General features: G+C 38.7%; 1 protein-coding gene across 4 annotated transcripts in view; it reads right to left on the bottom strand.

The window, feature by feature from the left end:
- Positions 1 to 1,903: 1,903 nt before the first annotated feature.
- The window catches only part of LOC127419195 (calsyntenin-1-like), a 60,538-nt gene continuing 37,258 nt past the window's right edge, over positions 1,904 to 25,183 (bottom strand). For 2 of the 4 annotated variants that reach the window (XM_051660394.1, XM_051660393.1), the window contains 13 exons: positions 24,958 to 25,143; positions 24,251 to 24,499; positions 21,865 to 21,986; positions 19,307 to 19,469; positions 17,942 to 17,986; positions 15,703 to 15,860; positions 15,008 to 15,156; positions 12,029 to 12,267; positions 11,328 to 11,498; positions 10,671 to 10,816; positions 10,244 to 10,379; positions 9,606 to 9,790; positions 1,904 to 6,958 (listed from right to left, as the gene is read on the bottom strand). In XM_051660394.1, coding sequence (XP_051516354.1) covers positions 6,764 to 6,958; positions 9,606 to 9,790; positions 10,244 to 10,379; positions 10,671 to 10,816; positions 11,328 to 11,498; positions 12,029 to 12,267; positions 15,008 to 15,156; positions 15,703 to 15,860; positions 17,942 to 17,986; positions 19,307 to 19,469; positions 21,865 to 21,986; positions 24,251 to 24,499; positions 24,958 to 25,143 — 2,144 coding nt within the window. In that variant the 3' untranslated portion in view covers positions 1,904 to 6,763. The remainder of the gene's footprint in view (positions 6,959 to 9,605; positions 9,791 to 10,243; positions 10,380 to 10,670; positions 10,817 to 11,327; positions 11,499 to 12,028; positions 12,268 to 15,007; positions 15,157 to 15,702; positions 15,861 to 17,941; positions 17,987 to 19,306; positions 19,470 to 21,864; positions 21,987 to 24,250; positions 24,500 to 24,957; positions 25,144 to 25,183) is intronic. The other 2 variants (XM_051660396.1, XM_051660395.1) reach the window with 1 other exon arrangement.

Raw genomic sequence — 25,183 nt, forward strand, 5'->3', positions numbered from 1 at the left:
GAACACCATTTCACAGGCCAGAGTGCCGTCCACGAGACGCCTCTACACGCTAAAATGGAAGGAGTTCACTGATTGGTGTCTCTCACATGGCAAAGACCCAGTAGACTGCCCCATACATGAAATTCTCATATTTCTTCAAGAGCGATTAGACGCAGGACTCACTCCATCAACTCTCAAAGTATATGTGGCAGCTATATGAAGCCGGCACCTCTATAGGCAAGCATGATTTAATCATAAAGTTCCTTAAAGGAGCAAGACGGTTAAACCCACCTCGGCTGGCTACAGTCTCGACTTGGGACTTAACTTTAGTCCTAAAAGCTCTCGCAGGGCCCCCCCTTCGAGCCTTTGGGCTCTGTTGATTTGCGCATGCTCTCTGTTAAGACCGCACTACTGCTGGCTTTGGCCTCAGTAAAACGGCTCGGTGACTTACATGCACTATCAATCGACAATTCATGTCTGGAGTTTGGCCCCGGACTTTCAAGAGCCACTGTCAAACCCAGAAAAGGCTATGTGCCTAAGGTCCTAACCACACCCTTCAGAGCGTAGGTGGTTCACCTTCAGGCCTTCTTCCCTCCTCCATTTAATTCGGATGATGTTAATAAATACAATGTCTCATTTCTTTTGTGTCTGGGAACCGAGGTTACCTACGTAACCGAGACATTACAGTTACACATTACATTTATTCAGAACTCTTCAACCTTTTCTTTTTATTTTGGCTAATTTGGCTATGTTCTCTTTTAAAAAAAATTACTTTCTGTTTAGCCAGAGTTAACATTAATGTTGACGTCTCTCCATAAATTAATTTATACAGAAATATCTAGTAGGATAAATGTAACTACTGTATAGGCCTATTTTCATGAAGAATTTCCCAATGTTACATGCATATACTGTACACAAATTACAAATCCATTAAGTGTATATAAACAAATACACATATGTAATGATTTATATCATGTTCATACTTTTACTAAAGTTTATGATGTCATCACATTGGTATGTCCTGTCCCCAACCAATCTCTGCATTGCTGATCATTGTTTCGTCTCGATATATATAAGCTGCATTTAAAATGTTGCTAATAGACATTTTGCACGCTAGCCCCATCTTTAATTTTTTATGGGAATGAAAACGAGGCTGTGAGGGAAAGACTCACAGTCTCTTCAATGGGCTGCACTGCTGTTTAAAGTGTTTTTGGATCGTTCCACGGACAAAACATTGATTAAATATCTGTCCAAGAACATTCAGTATACAAAGAACTCCAGACAACATGAGTTGTGGAAAATCAGATGTGATCGAGGATCTTTATACAGCTTTATACCGTTCATGCCATTGAAGAGATGGTAAGTCTGTACCTCATTGTCATTCCCATTAAAAATTAAAGATGGCGCTAGCATGAATATGGCCTTTGACTTCATTGTTGATAAATTGCAAATATGAATGTTTAGTTCTTAAGCAGTAGGTGGCGCTCTGGTAATAGAAACATTTGCTGTGATATGTAATCCACTATCAATCTTAAGAGGCCTCATGAAAGATCAAAGTGAATGAATGATTAAAAACCCTTCACTGGTGCATAACAAAACATTTTACTTTCCTTTAAATAAATAAATAAATAATATATATATATATATATAGCTACTGTGAAGGATTAATTATCCTTCTTTAATGGTGCTATTAAGTGTAAAATATTTTTTTCTTGTCACTGATTGTCACTCAATGTACAGTATTCCATATAGCTATAAAAAAAACCTTTTTGCGTAATAAAAAAACAAAACAGAGAAAAATATTTTTAACATAGTTTAATATGAAGTGTTTTAGTTTTAACTTGTCACACTGCACTTGCTGCTTGAAATTTTATGTCAGCTACCCATTCACTATACCAAATAATGAAAGAACCACTCAAAAACATTTGATTTCCATCTCATAATCCTTTATTTTGTTCATGAGCAAACATCAACTTCACTATAATTTTCCTCTGAATAATAGAAAAGTGAATGAGCTTGAGGGCAGCATTCAACAGTTCTACACCATCCCCAGTTTTCATTTCTAAAAAAAAAAAAAAAAGAAAGTGAGCAAATGACTGTTGCAAATCTGTGACAGCTAATCTTTGATTCAGTAGTATAATCAGTCTCCTGACCAATCTGAAACATTCCAAACCCACTGTTCCATGTGCCATTTACAGGAAATATTTATATCTGTGTTATACATGCAAAGACAATGCCCCTTTAAATATCCACCTTCTACAGCTGTTCAGACTGACTACAGATTGTTTATTTTGGAACGTTTCTGCATCAGCATCTTAAAATTGTCAAACCAGATGACAAAAACGCATTATTTAAAATACATTACACCTGCAGATAAATATATGCATTTGAGGGGAAAAGGAGCAAAGATTTAACAATTGTGTGATTTTCAATACAAACATTGAATATACCAATCTCATGGAAATGTCTGCATCAATCAAACATATTTTAAATAAAATGATTGCAAGTTGAGAATAAAAATACAGTATGGAAAGTGTGATACTATTACATTTGTGTGAGGATCCCATCAGGAGCAAATTATGTATCAGATTCAAGTGATTTTCATGCTGCCCTCTATGCCTTTATCAGGAAATACACTTCAAAATCACCTTACACTATACACAAATTGTTAAAACTTATACCCACATATGCTGCCTAAAGAATTTCAATAAATGTACATCTTTTTAGATGTGAATTTCCTCAAACATGATTTAGTACCTATATTCTCTACACATCAACATGAACACAAGACATCTATGCAGGACAATTAAAACGTCCATTCTTGATAAAACTATAGCTGTTGACCCCTGTTATAACATAAAATTAAATAAAACAAAATAAAATCATGTCCCCGTACCTGTAAGAAATCTAATATTAAATAATTAACAAATGAGAAAATTGCAACAACTATAATGGCATGGATGAGTGTTTAGTTAGTTGAGTTAATGAGCTGTGATAGGTAAAGGCACTCCCAACTCCACAAGCTGAAATTTGGACCTCCGTTTAAGGTCCGATTAATTTTGAGGGGGGACCTGTTCACCAAAATGTATAACAAAAAGTAATACGTAGAGGAAAATAAAAAGTAATAAATGGCATTTCTAAAAAAAAAATCTCCGATTGCCGTTCCATGGGTCCAAAAAATAGACCTCCTCAACAACGTCCCACATTACACCTTTTCTGACAAGCATAAAATTATATTCATATCACCAATCACAACAAAGCATTTTAGTTTAGGCCTCAAACCGAGAATATTCATGCATGTAAACAAAAAATGGTATTCTGAATGAAGTACCCTAAAGCTACACGTCTCTCTTTACTTAACAATCATATTTCTCCTAAATAATTAACATTCTTTTCAAGCCAATAGGGAACTGAGAATTCAGAGTTTTCCCAATAACTGGCTATATCCATCTGGCCATTTTCTGGGGGGTGCATCCCAAAATGCCCAATCACAGTAAGAAAATTGTGATGAGGAGGAGGGCATGGCCGGGCCGTGAGGACGCACGCCCGGCACTGAATTGTCCTAATCAGCCAGGAAGGGGAAGATCAAGAGGAGCCGGAGGTGCCAGTTCAAGAGAAAGAGACACACACACGGCCGCTGCATGTGTGTCTGTGTGTTTATGTTTTTTAAGTTCATTTATGTAATTAAAAGTATGTTGATTGTTCTGCCGGTTCCCGCCTCCTTGCCCGTCCTGTGAACCCTGTTACACTGGTGCCGAAACCCGAGAAGGAGGAGGGATGCGTTGTCGTGGAGTCCTTGCCGCTGCCGTCCGCCAGGGGATGGAGGAGTCGCTGCCGGCCACCGGGAGTCGGAGGAACCGCTGCCGTCCACCAGGAAGGGGAGGAGCTGTTACCGTCCGCCAGGGGTCGGAGGACTCGCTGCCGTCCACCAGGGGAGGAGCAGCTGTTGTCCACCAGAGGGCAGAGGAGTGGCTGAGGACCAGGCAACGGTGTGTCCGGGGACCAGCGAGTGAGTTTTTCTCTGTCTCTCTCCCTCTCTCTTTCCCTCTCCCTCCCCTCGTTTCTCCCAGGGCTCCAGAGAGGCGGGGAAGACCTGCCGGCAGAAGGACGGTCGGAAGGGCAACATCTCCCTTCCAGGAAGGGAGGGGAGTACATCAAGCCGGAGGTTTCCCCAGCCTGAATCAGGCGGTGGAGGAGTGTGATGAAGAGGAGGGCGTGGCCAGACTGTGAGGACGTATGCCTGGCGCTGAATTGTCCTAATCAGCCGGGAGGGGGATATAGACAAGCCTGAAGTGCCAGTTCAAGAGAGAGAGACACACGCAGCCTCTGTGTGTGTGTTTATGGTTCTTTAAGTTCATTTATGTCATTAAAGTTATGTTGACTGTTCTGCCAGTTCCCACATCCTCCTTAGCCATCTTGTGAACCCCGTTACAAAAATGAAATATGAAATGTTTCTGAGCAACTACATGGAGAAATGACCTGCAAATATGGAGTATATTGATACCATCACCAAAAAGGAATAAAGTTTACCAAATGTAAACAAATATCTTTACACAACTCTACAGTACAGTTCCATGTACAATAAAATCTAGCGGCCATCCTGCAAAAATATTTTTTTTTGTTTTAAGAGTACTGTTCAACCAGTAACTTGAAATTAATTTCTGGAAAGGGTTAGCCCTTGTTAATGCAGTGTTTTTAGGGGCCTTGAAATGACAAGAATTCCAATTAACTGAATGACATTGGGTTATTCTAAATTTGCAAGAAAAAAAAAAATTCTAAAGCTCACAAAATTAGTAAAAAAAATAATAAAACCCCCCTCATTAATTCCGATTCAGTTTGGTTGAATGTAACTGACTGTCTTGAGCTCAGGCTGAGTTCGAACTGGCGCACTACAAATACAACTCACACATATCTGTATATGGCAGGAATAGTGATAGTATGGTAGTATGCGATTACAAACTCAGCCTCATTTATATTTATGAGGAAAGCTCTACCCAATTGGTTAGGGTTTGCTTTAGGGGTAGGGTTAGTTTATAATTTCTCCATCCAATCAGGTAGTGCTTTCCAGATATTTACTCAATCGTTCACTCAGGTATCGCTTTCCTCATGAATATTAATAACTCTTCCCCTGCCATCCTGTCCGCGTGTCTAGGAAACTGAATGAAATTTGCGTTATGCACACTAGCATGCGGAAAACCGAAGAATACTTTGGCCTTAAACTAAACTGGCATATAAGAGTGCATATTGTGATTTCAACTGGTCTCTATGTATTACACAAAATACACAAACTATCACTTAAGAATGGCTTAAATAACTGCAGTGTGCCTAAACTGTACAACATACAGGAACATGTAAAAAACAACTGTACTGTATATTCATCTCCTGAATGTCATTAATAGTCCCCAAAACGAACGTCTGTGCCACAATACGCCATCATTGACGCCTTGGTGTAGCATTTGTGCCATTGCAAGCTAGCTAGAATTAGCATATGCATATATATGCCAAAGCACAGAATTCCACGCCCACCCACACTACTACAGTAAATTTAAAACCAAACAACAAAGATGCACACCCACCTCCACAGAAACCTCTGCCTCTGTCATGGGTTTTTTTCTGTGAAGCGGGCATCCCATACAAGCATGATGGAAGAGTTTCACAGAATGTTTTGAAACATGCTAAGAGCATCTCTTGACATAAATATTTTACAGCAGGTACTGTGTCCTTCAGATACCGGAAACAGTTTGGTTAGGTTTTTACTAACACACTGACTAATTACATGGTTTCATCATATTTACAAAATATCAAAAAGCAATTGTATTCTTCCATACACATGATTGCAAACCTTGCCATGCAATATAAAGACAGGAGGAAAAATAGTGAAAATAAATCATCATCTCCTTCCTCTTTACAGAGCACAACATCAGTACCCGGAAAAAGCAAATAGTTAAAGGGATGGTACACCCAAAAATGAAAATCCTGTCATCATTTACTCAACCTCACGTTGTTCCAACCCCATATGGACTTACTTTTTTTCCATGGAACACAAAAGATGGAGGTTAGGCAGAATGTTAGTCTCAGTTACCATTCACTTCCATTGCAATGAAAGCACTTGGTGACCATTCACTTCCATTGCAATGAAAGCACTTGGTGACATTCTGCCAAACATCTCCTTTTGTGTTCCATGGAAGAATAAGTCATAGAAATTTGAAACGACATGAAGGTAAGCAAATGACCAAATTTACATTTCTGGGTGAACTATCCTTTTTGAAAGCCTTTCTTCTAAACTCTGTAGCAAAATCAATCTAAAATTCATGTGCAAGGAATATACATTAAATCATTCTCGATTTGACGGAGCTGAATGTGAGAAGTAAAAGTGCAGGAATGTGTCCTTATGCAGCTTCAAAAGAAATGCGACTGTAGGCCAGGTTTCCCTTGGATATGACAGGAAAAGATTCAATAAATTAGAAACTTGGATTGAGATACCTTGTGATAACTATACTACACTGAATACAACCACAATAAGATGTCATTAGGGAAGCCTCGGCCAATGGAAATTAAGCAGACTGCAACACCTGTCACGACAGACACCAGATATATCGCATCTACATTGTACATACATTGTATAATTATTTAGTTTTCCGCGTGTACGTTGTTTTTACACATGGCTCCTTAGGTAGGGACTGTAAGGGAAACATGGGCGTCCCCATTGGCAGAGGGGTGTGAGCGTGGGTGGATTTGTGTGTGAATATCTGTGTTATTAATGTGTATTGTGTGCTCAGGGGTATCAGTAGGTGAGGGTGGAGTCGTCCCACTCTAGCTGCTGCTGTCTGCTCGAACCCTGTTGGTCCTCCTGTTCTCCGCCTTCATCCTCACTGCTTTCTGACTCCGCACTGGTTATGTCATCTTCCTCCTCTCCATCCTCACTCTCCTCCTCTTCCTCTTCTCCATCCTCCTCACTGCTGTGCTGGTCCTCATAAGTCTAAGATATGAAAGTAAGAGAAAGAGCTGGAGATAGGCTGCATACTGCATAAAGATGTCTGGCTCTGTGGATTTATTTAAGACTTTTCTGCAGTTCTTATGGAACTTGGGAACAACGGGACTGCAGTAGAATTTGCCAAAAAAAAAAAAAAAAACATTTCACACTGCTTTTCTTCTAACCTGCAGCTGTCATAATTTTTTTGGTTTTGTTGTCCCTGTATTATAACCAGTGTTGGATAAGTTACTCGAGTAACTCATGGCTGGGTCTAAGGTGGGCTGGGGGGGTACTGCCCCTCTAGTCTTTCCTTGTTCCCTCCCAGAAACTTCTGACTCCCCACTCCCAGTCCAATGAAGAGACAACCACTTATCCACTCTAAAGATCAAAATGCCCCCCAAAGACTGCACCTTAGTACAGGCCCTGATTTACTTTTTAATACAAAAAAGATTGTTTTTCCGGTCAACAAATTAAAAATGATATCCATATTTCTTTGTTGCTCCTTACAATGACACATTAAAAGCAAACAGACATACGAATGAACATAATTCATGTTTTAAATGTATTCTACATAAATATTATTTCAGAAATGTGTAACCCAAGTAATATACTTAAAAGTAATGAACTTGTTTGAAAGCCAGGAACGGTAATCTGATTGCACTAATTTGAACTGTAAAGTTTTACATTCTTTAAAAGTAATTATTACAGTAACTAATTACTTTGTACACAGATTACACCCAACACTGATTATAACTAACCATAAACCATATAACCATACAAATCTGTGCATTTCATAGAAAATCCATGCAGGAAAACAAATTAAGACGAAAATATGGTCATATGATTATATGGTAATAATATGTCTGGTCCGCCCAATCATGAGTTTGGTTCACCCTTGCAAGTATCCCTCCTCTCTTACAGTACTGTGGCAGTAGTAAAGTACCATGGTACAGTGATTAGGTCAAATGGTAACACCATGGTACTAAATGATTCATGTAGCATGGAATTTACATGGTACTCCATGGTACCATGGTATTACCATGGAACCATGCTTCCAAGGTACATTCCAAGGTACTATTTTATTGTGCAAACTAATTTATTCACCTTACATCAATGGTTATGTATAGTTGCAATCAAAATTATTCAACCCCCCCAAGACAGTAAGGATTTACAAAAGTAAGCTTTTCTGATGACCCAGAATTTTTAAACTTTACATCTATATCAGTTGAGTGACACATTCAAAGTCACAGTGTGACTATATAACCTAATATTTCTAAATAACAGGATTTTTTAAAAATACAGCCATGTCATAATTATTCAACCCCTATTGCATGTAGCTGTTTCTTAAATATGTAATGCTACACAAGTAATTGTTTTAAAACAAAATTAAGTCATCAATCTGCAATGGCACTTATTTAAGTTTTAAAATGTAAGTTTAGTGTCGTAAGCAAAAATGTATTTCTATGCAAAAAATGCAATTAAAAATAAGCTGTCTCAAAAGCGAATAGAGGAGATTATTTCATTACACAAGAAAGGTCATGGCTAAAAGTACATTTCCAAGGCACTTCAATATCCAATAGACAAAGTTGGCAGCACCATTCATACATTTTTAAAATATGGTACAACAGCAACCTTCTTAGGGTGTGGAAGAAAGCAAAACTTCACCAAGGGAAATGTTGACTCCATTTGACTGAATATTCAAGAAGTAATTAGGAAAGACCTGTGGAGTCCTGGAAGAAGGTTTTATAGATGTATGACACTAAACTGAAAATGAGTTTTAGACCCATGGGTCAGCAGTACATCTGGAGTAAGATGACAAGGTGATGACAAGGACGACACCATCCCCACAGTCAAGCATGGAGGTGGGTCAGTCCTGTTATGGGGGTGTTTTGCGGCTGCAGGAAACGGCTATCCTGACTATGTGACTGACACCATGGATTCTTTCAGGTATCAGGCCATTTTGGCATGAAAAATGTGATGCCTTCAGTGTGTAAATTGAATCTTGGTGATCACTGGACTTTCCAGCAAGACAATAAAACGAAGGATACATCCAATTTGTCCAAAATCTGGTTCAGGGATAGGTCGTGGAATGTCCTTAAATGGCCCTTTCAGTTCATCATTAAAATCCCATTGCAAACCTTTGGTGGGATTTCAAGGAAGCAGTGGCAGCACAGAAACCAAAGAATGTCAATGAACTGGAAGCTTTTGCTCATGAGAAATGTTTAAAAATTCTAACAGAGAGGTGTCCAAAGCCTGAGAACACTTACCTGAAACATTTATTTTCTGTTATTAAGGATAAAGGATGCTCCACAAATGATTGACTTTGGGGGTTGAATATTTTTGACATGACATTTATGGAGACAATTAGTTATTTTTTATTTTAAAATTTGGGTAAACTGAACTCTTTGTTCTCAAAATCACTCAAATGTGTATTAAAAACTTACTTTGACTGTTTACTGAGGTTTTAGTTGGTATGTTTTAATTCACATCACCAGAATGTATTGCTGGTCAGGGGGGTTGAATAATTTTGATTGCAACTGTATTTTTGTTTGTTTGGTAATCTTAGGTTTGCAGGTTTAGCCCTCATTTACTATGTATGCATTAAGCGAATGTTCTGAAAGCTTTGAGTGTGTGAGCTGTTTAAAGAAAGCACCTCCATAGGGTTGACAGTGATGGTGAGGGCCGAATCATCCCAGTCCATCTCATTCTCTTTGCCGTTTTCCTGGTCCCTCATGGTACTCTGGTGAGCAGCACGGATACGGAATACACCCAGGACGATCATAAACACCAGGAAGCTAACACACACCACGATAACAATGGTGGCGGCACTAGGAACAACTATGAAGAGAGGATGGATATGACATTCAGACACTTTAGCTTTTAGTATTTAGGGTAGAAAAAAAGAAGTAATGTTTTAAAGAGGTTGTGTGAGGTGTCCCTGGCGATCTATCCAGATATTGTAGTAGGTACATAATCCCTAAAACTGCACCATTAAAACAGGCTAAGTACATGGCACTCCATAACTGCCCCACTTTTATAAATTGACTTTAAGCTGCGGAAAAAACTAATGATAAAGAAACTGAATTCAATTTTAACTCAACATTAGACAGATTATTTGTTTGAGTACAATGTCTGGATTATATTTAATGAGAGATTAGTGTAATAATCTAGGAGAGATAGTGTGAGGAATGAAGCATCCAATGAAATGTCTTTTCCATACGAAAGAAACTGAACAGATGGGTCAGAGGAGGAGAGCAAACAGGAGGGATTAAAAAACAAAACAAAGGATACCTGAGGCCTGATGTGTGTTGACCAAGTTGTGTCCAGACAGGTCCACTGAGGCGTGCTGGACTTGGTTGATGAATTGAGGTTGCACCATGGCATTGTTGGCATGATCCATTGGATTGGCTGTATGGATCACGTTGACCTAATTATGTAAAAAATAAAAGACCATCATGCAAATGTAACTTGATCTTGAAACTAAAGATACTACCAATAAGCCTTTTCATGTTCACAGTCCCCTTTCAAAAATGTAACATGTTAACCACAGTTTCTGCTAAAATACCATATTAATTATTAAAATTATATCAATTATTCTTACTACTATAAAACTATATATATATTTATGGCTATTAGCTCTAAAACCAATTGAACATAAATTCATAAGTATCTGTAAATAATGCACAAGATATCATAACACAATTAATGCTATCCATACCTCTACTTTGAATTCATTGCTGATGTAGCGGCCATTGAGTTCAGAACAGACCAGTTTTAATTTCCTGTCAAACAGAGCCTCTGTGTGCCAGTTCCTGTAGCGGATCAGATGCAGGACCTGCTCATAGTTCACCATGGTGTTAACACCTGAGGACAGAGAGAAGAAAACATTTACTTTACTATAAAGGCAGCAGACAATTGTTGTTCTCTTTTCTAGTCCTAATCAGGATTACAGGATTGAAGCTTTTAATAGCAGTAGATAAGGCAACCTTTGCCAGATGCTGCATATAAACTACTGTGAACAAAACTCACAAATATTATCCAGCACATGGGTCCAACTATTCTGTATCTATCTAGTAGCAGTTGTTTGTTGATTTTGATCCAGGGTTTTCAACTGGGGGTTCGTGGACTGATATATAAAGTATACAAAATCTAAAAATATTAAAATAGATTTCAAAATTTAGGATGTGAAGGTAGTTAATTGAGAAAACTGGTCAACACTAGTTTAGCATGATGTAATAATGTTATTAATACAAGATATTGTACAGAGTTTCTGTGAAAATCCAGACTTTTTTTAGGTGGTCCCTGGGTTGGTTGAGAGTCTATGTGGGGGAGGGTGTCCCTGGGCTGGAAAAGGTTGACAACCTCTGATGCATACCTGTAATGACCATGCCCATGTTAGAAGAGCTCATCTCCAGACCTCTCTGCTGGATCTGGGCCAGATCTACCTCCAGACTCTCATGATCTCCATTCAGATCATCTCCCACCACTGTCACCTCACAGCTGTCCAAGTTATGCATGATCTCCTCAGATACAACCGTCTCTTGCACTGCCCAAACACAAAACTCATCAAGTCAGTAAGTCAGATCAGACCCCTCCATCTGATTCTGATTGTTCAGACTTAATTTAATCTAAAAAAAAAAAAAAAAAAAAACGGTTCAGAAACAGTCTACAAAGCAATTTTATTGCAAATACTGGTTTAAAGGGGAAAAGTAATCTTTGAGAAATTCTTATAATGCATCTAAAAAATCATGAGCCAAGAGGAAACCTCTTAAGACTTTCTCTTTCCTCATGCATATAGCTATATGTTTCATCTCAGAATCCATTATAGTATAGACTTATACGGATGATTACATCAGCATTTGCAGTGCCTGCTCAAGCATAAACTTCTAAAATATTACTTTATCTTCAACAAAGTTTGAGTTGTTCTTCATGCAGTCAATAAGGAAACTACTAAAAACCATTTACTCTTGGTCTATTTGGCCAGATTTTTGAGGCATACGCTATCAATTTCTTTCATTATCCTTTTCCTCCTTTCCTTTCGCAGCAAAATCTGAGAATCTCACATTCCCAGCATACCTGTGGGGTCGTCCTCTCCTTCAGCCTCTGTCTCGGCTTCAACCTCAACCTCACGGGTGATGGTGCTGACGATGCGCAGCTCAGGGAAGAGCGTCACACCCTCAGCACTCTCAAATTCAGCCGCTCCACGGGCAAAATGGTCAATTCCACTGAGGCTGATCTTTGGCTCCTCTGGCTGGAGAACCATCACATAGCCTTCAGAGTCAGGCACGGAGATGCATGTCTCCTCATTGAAACATCTAAAGAATCACAGTAACATGAGGGGTTATCATTAGCCACTCATTATTTTCATTTGAAAAGATGATATGATGAGTATGAAAAGATAAACATTGTTTCTGCCTCCTAGTATATACTAAGCTAAGACAAAGACTAAGACTAACACCCTGTCTTTGACGCAACGCAACGGCTTGAGGCTGTCTACACTGGACACAAACATTCTAAACCGTTTAATTTGTGTAGTAGCGCCAGCACGTGCAGTGTAAAATGGAACGCGACACCCTTTATTGTCGTCACGACGGATGCGCCGCAACGGACGCTTCCAGTGTAGACAGCATCATTAATTATAATGGGGTTCTATTGCTTTTGACGTGATGTGATGCACCGCTCGCATCCGGTGTAGACAGGGTGTTCACACCAAATGTGTTTTTGCCTCCATCTGCACTGTTTCTCAATTGTTTTTCTAGGTGAACATGCGTTACATGGAAGTCTTTGTCTGCTGATCCACGTTCCGCTGCTTTTTTTAGTGTCTTGATGCATTTTTTAGATGCAGTCTCAGGTTAAAAAGAACTTCAACGCATCTCGAGACATACGTTCTGTTTTTTGTTTTTTTTGCACTGCATCTAGCTTTTTATAGTGCAATAACGGGTTTGGTCTGAACGGGCCCTTACACTGCATCTTAACTAGGCGTGACGTGACAACTTCTCAGCAACAAGTAATTTGTTTGTCTACAATAAAATAAAAATTCAAGAGAGAACCAATGAGATTTCAATGTAGGCAGGGCTATATAGAGGCATGCTACAAAAACAGAAATTTAGCGTCATTCATTACTTGTCAAGGTCACAACTGGTCAGGACAAAAAATCAGGTTAACATGGAAGAGAATATATGTTGTTTTATCACGTCGCGTCTGGTTAGGAAATGTGTAAAACTAAAGCCCCGTTCACACTTGCAGCAACTTATCACTTGAGGTCGCAACTGTTGTTGCTATAACGTTATTGGTGGACTACAGGTCTTTTGAAAATATGATGACAGATTGCCGGTAAAAATAAGATATCATTCTAATCTGACAAGGAATCAGAGTCCCTAAAAAGGAACATTTTACAGAGGAGAGTGTTTTTATATGAATTGCAGCAGTGCTCATTGCATCATATCATTAACAAGATGAATGATATATCAATACACAAATCAAACTCACTCAGACTACTGTAAATTTCCTTTCCATGCATACTTTGTCTGTGGTCACAGACAAATAATTTAGAACAGTGAAACAGCTCACAGAAACTTTAACTTCGCCTCTGTCTTGTCCACACTCGACGCCATTATCTCACAGGAAACAGATGACAAGTTGCTCCTCATTTGCATAAAGTTACATTTTTCTTAACTTTCTGATGTCGCTGGACATGCCCACATCTAGTTGGCAGAGGTCGCTGTCGCTCGTGTCACTGGAAGTTGGTAACTCTCATTGAAAATGAATGAAATCATGTCACTTTGTCGCTAGAAGTTGCTGCATGTGTGAATGTGGCTTTAGACTAAGATTTAGGAATGTTCTGGATTCAATACAGATCAATCAACAGCATTTGTGGCATAATGTTGATTGCCACAAAAAAAATAAAAAAAATAATAATAATAATAATTATATATATATATATATATATATATATATATATATATATATATATATATATATATATATATATATCATGGTTACTAGTGGGGCCAGTCCATAAATGTTAAAATACACATTGTTTCAAAAGTATAGACATAAACATTACACATGTTAACATGATTTTAGTGTGATAAAATTGTTTCAATTAAGCAATATCATAGCTATGTTGCCATGATGACGCAATGTCGCAAACCATGCAACCGATTTTATCACAATAGTGTAGAACAGAGATTTATTAAACTAAAATCATGTTAACATGTGTAATGGTAATGTCGTGTGGCTATAATTTTGAATCAGTGTGAATTTATTTTATTTTTATTTATTTTTTCCCCTTTTTCACCCAATTTGGAATGCCCAATTCCCAATGCGCTTTTAAGTCCTCATTGTTGCGTAGTGATTCGCCTCAATTCGGGTGGCAAGGGACGAAGCCCAGCTGCCTCCGCGTCTTATCACGTAGCTTGTTGAGCGCGTTGCCACGGAGACATTTTGCGTGTAGAGGCTTCACACCATCCACCACGGCATCCACGCTCAACTCACCGCGCGCCCCACCGAGAACTAACCACATTATAGCGACCACGAGGAGGTTACCCCATGTGACTCTACCCTCCCTAGCAACCGGGCCAATTTGGTTGCTTAGGAGACCTGGCTGTAGCGAACTCCAGGGGTGGTAGCCAGCGTCTTTTACCACTGAGCTACCCAGGCCCCCGAATCAGTGTGAATTTTAATGTTTATGGACTGGCCTCACTCACTTCCATTGAAAGTGACTTACTGCAACTGCGATTTTTACTTTTTGTTTTAATAAATGAGGAACGAGACACTGCCGAAGACAGCCATCTAGTACATGTTTACATAAACCAACAATGCAATAAATTTTTTTAAATAACACAGACAGTGTTGTACTATTTATCATATATATGAATCGCTTTGACACTGTCGAGAAAAAGCGTCCGCAAAATGAATATATGCATTTTAAATTACTTTCTCCAGAGGGGCACCTCAGCCCAGGAGAGCAAAGGAACAGTGGCTTGGGCCACTGTAGCCACCCCCCATGCACGTCCCTGGCTGAACTGAATTATTTTTGTTATGGAAACTAACTTGACGGTGGTGGTGACTCGCAGGTGGCGGATTCCTGGGGTGGGGAACTGCCGGGAGTTCAGGTAGGAGATGTGTTGCATGACCTTCTCAAAGCTCTCAATGTCATCTCCTTCCACGCTCAGAGAAGACTGGTTGGGGTTAAACTCCACCTGTACAGAGACACAAACACCTAGCATGACACCATGGGACACACTGGACTCATTGGATAGATTTTGCTCATTTCTGAGAGCTGATGTCAGTTTCACTCTCTATAATCAGGTATTTTGGTTCTAAATAGTTTCAAACAAATAATTTTTAGTTTAGCTGGTCTTTTTAACTGGTTATTTCTACTGTTTGAATTGCATTGAAGACCCCATAAAATCACTTAGCTACATCACACCCATTAACCATGATTTGCTATTTGCTATTCAACTGCATGTGGTATTAGGTGGAGGGATATTCTCATTCTAGAGAGCATTTGACTGGACAAAATTTGGTGTAGTGCAAGATGAGTCATCAAGATTTTAGATCCATTTTCTCAAAGAAAAGAGCATGTCCATTTTAAACAGGTATATATCTGCTAAAGGTTCATTTGAAATTTTAGGATATACTATAAAAAAAAAAGGCCTCAAAGCAGACAGGCATGTACCAAAATGCAGAAAACTCCAAATTTGAATTCATGGGGTCTTTAGAAGTTCAAACCCAGGGTCACTCACCTTCACAGCAGAAGCCACCTCCTCTGGAAGCTGCACGTCAAGACCTTCCTTACAGGTGTACAGACAATCAATAACCTTCTTGTTCTCCAGTTTGCCGGAGCGGATCATGAGTCCAGCCAGGTTGCCTCTAAAGAACTGAGTCATGCGGGTGCTGCCACCTAGACAAACCCAGAGAAGACTGAAACCGTCAGATGCCAAACATGCGTTGACCTCAAGAATGCTCTGTATCTCAGTGGCAATGATGCTCATGCATGTTAATTTTGCTGTACTGGCTTAGTCCGACGCATATGAGACCTTGCAGTCACACAGCACAGTGGATGACCTAATACAGGCCCCTGGCCTCATGCAGCTCTTGGTGGAAAACATAAGTCATAGCAAATGAATGGAAATGAACACAAGGCAAGCAAACAAATGAATTAAAGCTAAATGAATAATTCAGCATGAATTAACAAATATCTGAATGGTTCGACAGACAACAACAATGTATTTTTAAACTCCAGTGGCTCCAAAATGTATTGGGACACTTAAGCTTCACGTAAATTTAATTAGATAACAAAATATCAAAGCAAGTGGCATCTGCAAACAAATGATGCTAGAACTTTTCTCAAAACTAACTAAACTAACTAACCACAGATATCCAAGTAGAAAAATCACGTGTAGTTCATCACATGAACTATGGACACGTTCCACTTTGACAACCAGAAGTGTCCAAATTCTAATTTTTAACAATATATCTATTGTTTTATCATTTTAAACCAAATTTCTTATTCTGAAATGTAAGGCTTGAAAAGCGTGCTTGTGCTATCTTTCTTTAACATAAAATGCCACTTGGTTTGATCTACTGTAATAAAATGCAATGACATTCATACATTTTTAAAGGAATAGTTCACCCAAAAATGAAAAGTCTCTCATCATTTACTCACCCTCATGCCATTCCAGATGTGTACGACTTTCTTTCTTCTTCAATACACAAACGAATATTTCAGCTCTGTTGGTCCTTGCAATGCAAGTGAATGGTGACCAGACCAAAAAAACACATAAAGACAGTATAAAAGTAATCCATAAGACTCCAGTGGTTAAATCCATATCTTCTGAAGCAATATGATAGGTATGGGTGAGAAACAAATAAATATTTAAGTCCTTTTTTAACTGTAAATCTACACTTTCACATTCAGCCACCTACTGGTTGGGGCTGGACAAAGGTGGAGATTTATAGTATAAAAGGACTTAAATATTAATCCGTTTCTTACCCACACATATCATATTGCTTCAGAAGATATGGAATTAACCACCGGGTACGGATGGATTACGTTTATGTCTCCATGTCATTTTCGAGCTGAGATATTCTTCTAGAAATCTTAATTTGTGTTCAGCAGAAGAAAGAAAGTCATACACATCTGAGAAGGCATGAGGGTGAGTAAATGATGAGAGAATTTTCATTTTTGGGTGAACTATCCCTTTAAGTGGGGCTTAAGTGTCCAAATACTTTTTAGGGCTACTGTATGTCTTGTTATTATCGACATTAAGAGAAATGGAAGCCGAGTGATATTCTAGCTGAATTTAATGTCCTATATGCTGTGACTGTATCTGAAGGACACAGAGTGACACGGGAGCAGTCTGAATGACCTCAAGTTGTAATATGACACTGAGTGATGCTTTATATCCGCTCCCTGCGGCAGCAAGGTCACTCAGTGAGATATGAGAGAACTGCTGCAGACACAACTGCACTGATACCACTGCCATAAATAATTCTGCAAACCGCAGCAAGGACTGCAGCCAAACACTCTGATTTACCAAAGAAAATGCTTCAGGTCAGTTAAGGTCAGTTGGGCTTGTTTTGGTGTAATGTGTCAAAACTATAACCACTTTTAACCATTATGAAAATGGGGGGATCCCTTTAAATATATATAGTGGTTAAAATCCCCCCTTCACACATTACTGTGTACATCTCCAGATTAGGAGGCAAACTGAAATTAGATGGAGCTGGTTTGATGAATTAAAACAACAAACAAAAATGAATGTGGAATAGGGAACAGGCAGGGTTTATGATATGGCGTCTCTCGTCTGAATTGCATCATGCTACAAATGTTATGCTGGTGCAGACTGAAGCTCCGTGCACGAACAGTCCTTCTGCAGCCATATGCTATGCTGCTTTCAACTGCAGAAGAAACGTACGTGTGCAGGGCTTTAACAGACGTGCGTATTGACATATTGGATTATGAGGAAAGACATGGGCAACCTGGCTCTGAGAGTGTCTCAGTATCATTGTCATGTCCTGAGAGGTCTGTGGAGGTAAGACAGAAGATCAGGGAAAGACCAGGGCTCAATATAGTCAAGGAAAAGAAAGTCATCTGATACTTTATCAGGCTTTAAAGACATCATGAAATGAGGATTTTTGATCTGACACAATTTTCTTTCCTGTGTTGACGTTTTTTTCTATTGACACAAAGTTGGGGCAGGACATAGAGTATTGAATGACCTTTTTATTTAAATCGGTAATAGGCTTTAGTTTACATCACAGCCTGGCAAAACTATGATTTACTTGCTAGTGGGTGGCGGGTGGCATTTATAATTTAGAGGACGGATATATTCTCATTCTAGAGAGCATTTTATTGGACAAAAATCTGGATATGCCTCTGCATACAAAATGAGTCAGTAACCTTTTAAGGTTGTTTTCCACAAATTTTAAATGCCTTCATCTGGGTGATGCTCAAGAAACTTGAGAAAAAGAAAATCTCCAGGTCCTATTTTATGCCAAAATCAAAAGAAACACATCAGAAGTTATATTTCGCATATCGAAAATGAAGGCTTTTTTTGTTTGTTTTACATTGTGACATTATTTTCATTATAGTTATGCACATTTTACCAATTCTCATTACCACAATGTGATTTTTTGTTATTTTTTTTTAAATAAAGTATTTATAAATCATAGTAGTACTCCCTTAGTAAAGGCTTCAAATTTTAGCAGAAAAAAAAAAATTCACAGCATCTGTTTTTAATGTAATACAGTAAAAAAATGACTGTGACAGTAATGAGAATCACCATTGAAAACAATGGGAATAGTAAAATTAAAACATCCGGACACATTACGGAAACGAGAATTGGGGGGTAAAATGTGCGTAAGTGTCCTGAAGATGTCACAATGCAAAATAAAAAAAATCTTAATGGTCCTAAATGAAGGCTTCATTTTCTTTACACTAAACATAATACATTTTTTGTATTGTTTTGGGGTTAAATATAACCAGGGCATTTTCTTGACACCTTTCGCGAGAATCACCCCTCTGTTTATTGACTTTTACAAGTAGTACTAGCACATAGATGGCTTCAAAGCTGACAGACATGGCCTAAAAGCTAAACATTTTGATTTCATGGGGTCTTTCAGATCAGAAGATCTGATATATGACATGTGTCAAAAGATCTTGGCAATCTGAAACTACATTTATGACAGGGGTTTTGAAATAGGCTACTGTACAAATTGCCAACACAAACTACTTACTAATACAGTGCATGCTTCAATTTTAACTGCAGCTGGTGATAAGGAGGTTTCAAGTCTAAAACTGAGGTTGCATCATTGTGTGTGGGGAAGAATCATTAGTGAGGGTACCTTGCCAGCAGGCACCGATGGTGAGCTGGGTTTCGATCTTGGAGGCATGCAGAGGGTAATCCTCCGTGACCAGGAAGGGCTCAAAGGTGGTACCATCCACAAACAGAGTCACTGCTGGGAACTCAATGTTCAGCACATAGTGGTGCCATTCTTTATCACACACCTGGGAGGAGACATACTGGATCAGTGCCTTGCTTCCAGGACAAATTGCACATCATCAAAGTTATTCCTTCTTATTTATAAAAAAATCATTTTGCAGAATTTAAACTTTAATTTGTGTTTTCCATAAAGGATCAAATAACAGATTTGGTTTAAACATTTCATAGTTATCTGAACTAAAAAAGGACAAAAAGTACCATGGTATTACCATGTTTTTTGACATGGTACTATGCTAATGGTACACAACTATTGTATTCATATATATGTATATATATATATATATATATATATATATATATATATATTGGCGGCCAAAAGTTTGGAATTATGTACAGATTTTGCTCTTATGGAAAGGAATTGGTACTTTTTTTATTTTGTGATTTTCTCCCCTTTTCTCCCCAATTTGGAATGCCCAATTCCCAATAAGCTCTAGGTCCTGGTGGTGGCATAGTGACTCACCTCAATCCAGGTGTCTGAGACCGTCAATCCGCGCATCTTATCATGTAGCTTGTTGAGCGCGTTACCGTGGAGACATAGCGCACGTGGAGGCTTCATGCTATTCTCTGCGGCATTCACACACAACTCACCACACGCCCCACCGAGAGCGAGAACCACATTATAGTGACCACGAGGAGGTTACCCCATGTGACACTACCCTCCCTAGCAAACGGGCCAATTTAGTTGCTTAGGAGACCTGGCTGGAGTCACTCAGCACGCCATGGATTCAAACTTGCGACTCCAGGGGTGGTAGTCAGCGTCTTCACTTACTGAGCTACCCAGGCCCCCAGAAATTGGTACTTTTATTCACCAAAGTGGCATTCAACTGATCACAATGTATAGTCAGGACATTAATAACGTGAAAAATTACTATTACAATTTGACAGCTTTGCAGATCCTTGACATTCTAGCTGTCAGTTTGTCCAGATACTCAGGTGACATTTCACCCCACGCTTCCTGTAGCACTTGCCATAGATGTGGCTGTCTTGTCGGGCACTTCTCACACACCTTACAGTCTAGCTGATCCCACAAAAGCTCAATGGGGTTAAGATCCATATCACTCTTTTCCAATTATCTGTTGTCCAATGTCTGTGTTTCTCTGCCCACTCTAACCATTTCTTTTTGTTTTTCTGTTTCAAAAGTGGCTTTTTCTTTGCAATTCTTCCCATAAGGCCTGCACCCTTGAGTCTTCTGTTTACTGTTGTACATGAAACTGGTGTTGAGCGGGTAGAATTCAATGAAGCTGTCAGCTGAGGACATGTGAGGCATCTATTTCTCAAACTAGAGACTCTGATGTACTTATCCTCTTGTTTAGTTGTACATCTGGCCTTCCACATCTCTTTCTGTCCTTGTTAGAGCCAGTTATCCTTTGTCTTTGAAGACTGTAATGTACACCTTTATATGAAATCTTCAGTTTTTTTGGCAATTTGAAGTGTTGTATAGCCTTCATTCCACAAAACAATGATTGACTAATGAGTTTCTAGAGAAAGCTGTTTCTTTTTTGCCATTTTTGACCTAATATTGATCTTAAGACATGCCAGTCTATTGCATACTGTGGCAACTCAAAACAAACACAAAGACAATGTTAAGCTTCATTTAATGAACCAAATAGCTTTCAGCAGTGTTTGATATAATGGCAAGTGATTTTCTAGTACCAAATTAGCAATTTAGCATGATTACTCACGGATAAGGAATGATGGCTGCTGGAAATGGGGTCTGTCTAGATTTGATCAAAAATGACTTTTTTTAAATAGTGATGGTGCTGTTTTTACGTCAGTAATGTCCTGACTATACTTTGTGATCAGTTGAATGCCACTTTGGTGAATTAAATTCTTTCCAAAACAGCAAAATCTGTACATTATTCCAAACTTTTGGCCGCCAGTGTATACTGATCAGCCAAAACATTAAAACCCTGCCTAATATTGTGTAGGTCCCCCTCGTGCCGCCAAAACATCACCAACCCGCATCTCATAATAGCATTCTGAGATGCTATTCTTCTCACCACAATTGTACAGAGCGATTATCTTAGTTATCGTAGACTTTGTCAGTTCGAACTAGTCTGGCCATTCTCTATTGACCACTCTCATCAACAAGGCATTTCCATGCTATGTAACCATAAACAGTAACCATAAAAAAAAAAAAAAGGAATTCATTATAAGGGCATTTTTTGCCTATTTTGAATTTTGGGTTGTTTTGGTCACTTTTGGTACCATTTTTGCCCTTTGTCCCCATTTATTTTCTGACCCTGCCTGAGATAGTCTTATTTCAGTATGTTTAATGCCTTGTTCAACACAAGAGGTGACCTATTCGTTGCTAGCGGACTTAAACTAAGCATTTTAAGTCTAACACACAGGAGTGTCTTTCAAATTTAAGTGGCTCTGAAGGGGCCCTAGTTGACTCACTTGGTCAAGTTTCCAGTGGAATTCAGCAGGTTTGTAGTTCTCAGATTCTGTGGGGTCCTGACGCAGCAGTAGCACAAGACGACAGTTGTGTACGTACAGGGAATAGTGGTGCCTGTTCATCTCTGCAGAGGACACGAACACAGGGATAAATCACAATTCTGTCAATTGCAATTCACATTAATACACTTGTTTACCACATGTGAGTTTTTTCAGTCAAGTGAAAATAATTTAATATGTACTGCTGTAGTAAGCACAACAGAACACATGTCCATGTCTGCATGGATTGCTACAGCCCCACTCTCTTCGAAAACAATTAAGCAACTTCTCATAAACATAACATAACGAGTCCTTACATAGGCCCAGCTGATGAGATTTTTGCAAGGCAGAGCATTTTGCTTTAATGGCCAGAGTGTGAGATCATAGGGTGACAATTCCAATTCACAAAACTACAAGGAGTCCTATCATAACCCTCAAAAATCCTGCTATAAGACACACTATCCCTGTGATATTTTTCCAGCGACCCAATTCCAAGAAACTAGCCATGTTACATGTATAATGAAGTGAACACAAATATTTAAAGGTGCACTCAGTAACTTTTTGACTCTGTCATCTTGGACTTAGTGACATCTAGTGCCATGGATCCAGCACCATTCAAAATCAATAGTTTTCAGTTACAGATGACATTGCAGAAATTCAATATTCACAGTCAGCCATGATTAATTTAATCCCTGAATGAAAGTTTCCAATAACAGGGTTGTTACTGAGATTTGTGCTGCTTTAATGTGCAATCAGAATTATCATAAATATGGTTTCCCACTCGGAAATTGCACACGAACAACCCCATAAGCCGTAATTACGACTGGGAAACTCTAAGATAATTTTGATACCTGAGTTTCCGAGATGGGAGGAGTCCTAAACTTTCAACATGGCAGAGGAGAGTACAGTTTCTGTAGTAAAGGTCAGATTTTGTTAATTTTTTCTAAATACAGCTAATTGTTAGCACTTGCTGTTTTGGTCATATTCATTTATGTATATCAGCAACCATTCTATGCATGCTGTACATTTTTACACAGGCAAAATAGCTTGTATGTGACCAAAATTCCATTATCGTCAGCAAGCTAACTGAGAATATGTATTATGGTGTCAAAATAAAAGTTACTCAAGAAATATGTATGAACGAACCTGGCATCATCCATGTTTCCTGTTCTTTCTGACAACAAAACACTTGAATGCGACGTACTCATAGTTACCACTTCAGAAGTGGGAAGTAGGATAATTCAGATAGCACATGTAGGCAGCATAAGTAAGTAGTTTTCTGCTAGTCATGTGATCCTAACATGGCAGCCTCCATGAGTGGACCCTCTCCATGTAGAATTTAACAGCTTTATAAGGTTACTGATGATGACATGATTCTTCATCTCATGTGAGTGGTCATGATTTTATACATATGTTTCAAAATTACAATTAATTCCTTTAGGAGTAAACTGTTTTGTTTTTAGTTAAAAAAAAAATAATTACTGAGTGCACCTTTAAGACATCATCACCCTCTCAGTATTGTAATTTTAGAACTATTTGGACAGGATTAGCATTCTAAATGACGTATGGGTTACAATCATGTCGACAGTAATTTCATGTACTGATTTTTACAGGATTGGAATCTCTTTAATTATTACTTAGAAGAGAGAGTTTATTTTCTGGATGTGTGGGCATTACAGAAGTTCATGGGCTCTGGATGTGTACATCACAAACCTATTAAGAACAAGACATATATGAATTGTATATATTTATAACATTATTTATATAATAAAGAGATTTTCCTTTGTTAAGTTGAGGATCATACCTGATGCTAGTGGCCATTCTGTGCAGTCTGTAATTGGACTCTCTGTGATTTATATATAAAAAAATCTATTGCAATTTTATATGAACTTTACTGATTTAATTAGCTTTTATATGTCGGATGAGATGCCAGCAGGTAGTACTTGAATAAACAACTGTTATTATACCCAGAATGTTGGCAAAAATGTTTAAATCCATAATGAAGCTGCACCAGGCAGTGCAATGACACAGATAGCGTTAGTTACGGTATTCAACAAAGCTTAAAATAAGTGAGGAGAAGTGCTGTGCAAGCTCAAAATCCACAAATCACAGACATACCAGTCCAGATGGGATTTGATTTATCAGAGGACCTCTAAGTTAGCCAAAAAAACAGTAAGTAAAACACACCAATTTATCAAAACTCCTCTTGAAAAAGGCTGACATGTCTTTGGATGGCAGAGTTTTGGAGAGAGGGTGTGTGATTGAAACAGTATTACATAGAATGGACAGAATTTTATTAAATGTCAAATTAAATACAAATAAATAAAAAAAAATGCCAGAATGTCATTACCGGTCTTGTCAGAGTTGCAGAGGATGGTTTCCTTCTCCCTGCTTCCAGGTCCATGTCTCATCCACACTGAGATGGTGAAGGGATCCTTTAGGCTGGTGCTCACCACACCCTCAGGGACCTTAATGGCCTGAGTGCCATTGAACTCAAACACCTGGTCGCTGTCATGCCCGTTGTCAGTGGGCAAGCCGACAGTCCAGTTGGCAGCATTGCTGGGAGCAGGCAGCAGCTCAACAGTGCCAGCGCTGGCACCTGAACGAGCACACAAACAGTTATTCCCATGAGTATCCACATTTTGTTTGCATTATGGTTTAGAATGTGCCTACAGCATTCTGCAATGCTTGCAATTATGTAAATTACTCTTAAAAAGTCTTAAAAAATATCTGCAATACTAGATCTGCTTAACTGAAAATAACAAGAAAACAAAATAATAAATACATTTTAATGTTTGTCAGGCCAACAAGTAATATGCACACACAGAACTCACCTCTTGTGTGTTTCTTTATTAAATATTTTTGCAAGATTGATTATGCTTTCAGCTACCAATAGGAATGTAGTACTCTCAGCTGTTTCAACACATTTTACTGTTTAAATCCATTCTGCAGAATGCCAGAGATTACCTCTAAAATCAGCGGCGAATTTGTGAAAAGGCAGCAGATCATTGATGTTAATGGTTACTACTCTATTTTAATAACCTTGTCATGACTCACCACATAACTTGTGCAGGGATTTTTCGGAGTATGTGTCTCTATCGCAGCCTTTGCCGATGTGATTGGTCTCCAGCAAGATGCTGGCCTGAATGGAGGTGATTGGCTCATCGCAGGTCTCCAGGTGCATGCTGGGAAAAAGGGCTAGACTTCCTGTGCCAGGCTCATACTCAATCCTTTTATTGAATCCTATCAACATCAGAAAGAGAGAAAATGCATCTCACAATAG

Source organism: Myxocyprinus asiaticus, chromosome 28 (assembly GCF_019703515.2).
Source record: "Myxocyprinus asiaticus isolate MX2 ecotype Aquarium Trade chromosome 28, UBuf_Myxa_2, whole genome shotgun sequence".
NCBI classification, from domain to species: Eukaryota; Metazoa; Chordata; class Actinopteri; order Cypriniformes; family Catostomidae; genus Myxocyprinus; species Myxocyprinus asiaticus.